Source organism: Austrofundulus limnaeus, unplaced genomic scaffold, assembly GCF_001266775.1.
Source record: "Austrofundulus limnaeus strain Quisiro unplaced genomic scaffold, Austrofundulus_limnaeus-1.0 Scaffold87, whole genome shotgun sequence".
Lineage (NCBI taxonomy): Eukaryota > Metazoa > Chordata > Actinopteri > Cyprinodontiformes > Rivulidae > Austrofundulus > Austrofundulus limnaeus.
This window is the reverse complement of record NW_013952489.1, coordinates 1,343,656-1,347,858: the sequence shown is the minus strand read 5'-3', so window position 1 is coordinate 1,347,858 and position 4,203 is coordinate 1,343,656. Positions and strand designations below refer to the sequence as shown.

Genomic DNA, 4,203 nt, shown 5'->3' with positions numbered 1-4,203 from the left:
ACAAAAATGTAAACTATCTCAAATCTAAATTAAACAAAAACTTGAAAATATTTTTCCATATTTACTGTATTTAATTCTGACAATATATAATACAGGCAACATTTTAGTGTCAGTATGTATCTCAGTAATCACATACTGTAGCAGACAGGTGGGGGCAAGCTGGCACTGCTGGTAAGTGGCTTGTCAGCTGGATGTGGGTCAGGTCTGGCAATGACGGCACTTTTCTAGGATGGCATGCCATCACTGGCTCAGTTGTGGTTCATTTTTCAATTGTAATATTTAATCAGTCCTTTACATTTCATTCCTTCATGTGCTGATGCGTATTCATACAAAGTTATTTGATAACTAGAGATTAAATATGCTACATAAATAGCAGGCAACCTTTAAATCAGAAGCCTGGTTAGGGTTAAAACACGTCACCAAATTATCCTCATTTTTTGTCAAAGAAAATGTTAATTATTGGGACAAAGACAGACAGATCCTTAACACTAACAGTTGCAATAAATTCACAAAGGTTTCCAAAACAAAATAATTTAAAAGTTCAACAGAAAAAATGTTCAAAATTATTATTTTATTTGTCAGGTTAGTCAGTGTTTTTGTTGGTAAAATCAGTATTTCATTTTTTAACTAAAACTTTTTAACTAAATTAAATATTGGAATATTTTCTTTTGCCTTATTGTGACCTCATGTTGTACCATAACTCTCAGGTACAACCACAACAAATTCTCAATATCTGTCAAACTGATTCAGTTTTAGCTGTTTTTGTGTTGGGTGATGTTGGTCAGCTCTGGTGGCCATGTTGAAGTTAAGTTTCTGCCACAGGTTTTTACAGGCAGTGGGGGAAACCAAATATATCTCTTCAGCATGAGTCAGGATAAAACATGAAATCAAATAATTAAAGTGAAATGATTCTATGAATTCATGTTTTTTTGTTTGCCTCTCATCTTCAGGGCCCTCCAGGTGCTCAGGGACGCTCTGGACCAAGAGGTTTTAAAGGCCGACGAGTGAGTTTACATTAGCTGGTTTTAAATTATGGAAAAATATTTCATTTTATTCTTTAGACTTCATGCACTTATTTTAATTTTGATGCTTTAAATCAGAGGTGCCCAAAGTGGGGCCTGCAGGCCTAAATTGGCCCGCCAAGTCATTTGATTTGGCCCACCAGCAGATATCAAGTCTACTAGGTTGTATTCTCCTGTCTTATGTAAAAACACTCTCTCCTCTTTGTCATTCCAACCATTGGACCAACTATATAAGGGGTTGTAGTGCAGGTAGACTTAACGTATGGTACACAATTTATCTTTGAATTATGTTAAGACTAAACATAAAATACAAGTCGCTACAAGGGACATTTACATTAGATTTAAGCATACATCTACATTTGCACACTTTATAAGACAACGTCCTGATGCATCCTGTAATCCAGGTAAAAAAATCAAAAAGAAAAAAATTGTATAGGTCTTCTGGACGGGTTCTTCTCTAATGAAACGTTTCGTCTCTCCTCCAAGAGACTTCTTCAGTCTGAGAGTTTCAGGCAAAATTCAGGCTTTTAAGCCCTGCCTCATGTGACTGATACTCACATCACATGGCTATCGTTGACACCTAATTAACACTTATTGTTAACAGGGGTGGAGTGATACTGGCAATGGCCGCACTGTAGGAGGGGGACCACTGAAAATGGAGGCCTCCACCTCTGTTTAATGATGGACGGTCTTTTTTTWTTATAAGACAACAAATACTCAAATTTTAGTTTATGAAAAGTCCAACGAGCTTTTGCTGCCTGAGCAAACATTAATTTTTCTCCATGGGCTAAAAAAATGTGGGCCACTGCAGTGCTGCTAGCTGAGTCATAAAAAATAAAACAACTTTACGTAATAAGTATTTGCATTTCATGTATTATATTATTGCATTTGGCCCGCAGGCTTCAGATCAGTTCTCATTTTGGCCTTCTCAGTGAAAATGTTTGGACGCCCCTGCTTTAAACCCTATAGCAACATAAAATATATTTTACAGGCTAATTATTTTTTAAATTTTAAACATTGTGGTTTAAAAAATACATTATTAATGGGTTTGGCTTTTTATGCATGTTTAAATGTTATTTTTCTATCATGGCAATGGTTCTTATGAGTGGCTCAAACTGTCATATCCTTTTGTTCCAAATAATTAAGTTACCACAAATTATTGATATAAGTTAGATTTTTTTGGATTATCAGCACAGCTGAATGTAAACTCTTAACCAGTCTTATGATGATGTGATGCAAATATGGCTTTTCTAAAAAATAAATAAGAAAAAGTTCAAAGTTTTTCTTTATTTTGTAAACAGATTTTTTTTGTGTGAAAGAACTTAATGAAGAAAACAAAGATTTGAATTTCAAACATCAGCTGCATAATGTACCTTAAAGTTTACGTTCAAGCATAATGGTCTCTAAAATGGTTTAAAAAACAAAACAAAAGAATAAAATAATTGCAGTTGGAAAAAAAATTAAATTTTGGAAACAACAAATTTTCTTTAAATTTCTCTTAAGTTGTCTTCAGTCTTTAATAAATAACTGCAGAGCTATTTTGCTTCAAACGGCCTCCAGTTTTTCATCAGAGTCCAGAATTGTAACCAATTTTTGTGATATTTCAGGGATTTCCAGGTCCTCCAGGATTTGACGGTGAGCCTGGAATTCCAGGTAACCCAGGAGAACCAGGACCCCCCGGTGAAGCCTCTCCTCCTGGGGTGAGCTGTTCTCAGCATCAATTCACTTCCTGTTTAATGTATTTCTCAGAGAAATTATTCTGGAATTGATGTTAAATTGCCTCATTTTTTAAAGACCAACCTGGTGTCAGAAATGGCTTCAGGTTTCAGTGAGAAGTCGGGTTGGGCTCGAATGACAACGGCATCAAGAGTGAGTCCTGAAAGATGTTCAGAAACAAGTTTTTACAATGTTTAGATGTTAGTTCAGCTTCACTCACTGAGAATAAAATAACGCCTTTACAGGGTGAAGCAGGACCAAGAGGAATTCCAGGAGCATCCGGGGCACCAGTAGGTTTCACCCTCTAATTTTTTTGTTTTTATTTTGTTTGAAGAATTTGTAAAAACTCATAGCTTTGTAAAGGGCAGCTGTAAATGAAAATTCTAATGTCTCAAATCAGGGTCCACCTGGTGGTCAGGGAATCCCAGGAGAGGCTGGAGATCCAGGACCTATGGTAGGACTGTTTATACATTTGAGATAAATGCTAAAGTTTCCTCTAATCCTGAGAATTTTAAATGGTAATTCGCAGGGTGATCCAGGCCACCGAGGGCCTGATGGACCTCCAGGAAGACCAGGACCTGATGTGGGTCAGAAATATACACATTTTTTTTATCAGATTAATTGGAAATACTTAAGTTCTACTGTTTCATTTTTCATCCAATCAGGGAGAACCTGGACCTGCAGGCTCGGCAGGAGAAAAAGGATTTCCAGGATCAGCGGTAAAAAATACCCTAAACAGACTTAGTTATTCGCTAATTTTGGAAAGAAGTATGGAATTGTACTAGGTAGTTAAAGGCAAAACCAATGAGAAAGGGTGGGATTTGTTTTGAATGCAGGGTGCAAGAGGGTTCCCCGGACTCCCCGGTCTTCCTGGATTGAAAGGCCACAAAGTAAAGCTTCACTTTTAAACACAAACCTGTGTTTTTTTACGTGTGGAAATACCCCAGTGTTTGACTTTTTCATCTCCCAACAGGGAAGTTCTGGTCTTGATGGGCCAAAAGGCGAGTCCGGAGCAGTTGGTGCTAAGGTATGATTTTGTTTCCTGATCCTGTGGTTCCAAAAGCAGCAGGTAATAGTTAAAAACTATTTAGAGCTGCTGAAAACAATAAAGATAAAAAGGTAAAATTGAGTTTGATTTTAAATAATTTGTGTATAATTGACGTGTTCTTTCACATTTGCCAGGGTGCATCTGGTACTCCTGGTCCAATGGGTCCTCCTGGCCCACAGGTAGGCAACAAATAATGAAAAGTATTCACAAGCACTGACACAGAAACTAAACACTGAGACTTACACGTTCTGTTTCAGGGGGCGGCTGGTTTGCAAGGTGAAAGAGGCAGAATTGGACCAACTGGTCCTGTGGTAAGAAATAATACCATTTAATTTAAGAGTTAAAAAAACAGCAATTATATAGATAGATAGATAGATAGATAGATAGATAGATAGATAGATAGATAGATAGATAGAT

General features: G+C 36.8%; 1 protein-coding gene across 2 annotated transcripts in view; it reads left to right on the top strand.

Moving 5' to 3' along the window:
• LOC106520079 (collagen alpha-2(V) chain) overlaps positions 1-4,203 on the top strand; it is a 52,373-nt gene that overhangs the window by 21,065 nt on the left and 27,105 nt on the right. For both annotated transcript variants that reach the window (XM_014012007.1, XM_014012006.1), the window contains exons 7-17: positions 951-1,004; positions 2,630-2,722; positions 2,817-2,891; positions 2,984-3,028; positions 3,139-3,192; positions 3,268-3,321; positions 3,404-3,457; positions 3,575-3,628; positions 3,712-3,765; positions 3,921-3,965; positions 4,044-4,097. In XM_014012007.1, coding sequence (XP_013867461.1) covers positions 951-1,004; positions 2,630-2,722; positions 2,817-2,891; positions 2,984-3,028; positions 3,139-3,192; positions 3,268-3,321; positions 3,404-3,457; positions 3,575-3,628; positions 3,712-3,765; positions 3,921-3,965; positions 4,044-4,097 — 636 coding nt within the window. The remainder of the gene's footprint in view (positions 1-950; positions 1,005-2,629; positions 2,723-2,816; positions 2,892-2,983; positions 3,029-3,138; positions 3,193-3,267; positions 3,322-3,403; positions 3,458-3,574; positions 3,629-3,711; positions 3,766-3,920; positions 3,966-4,043; positions 4,098-4,203) is intronic.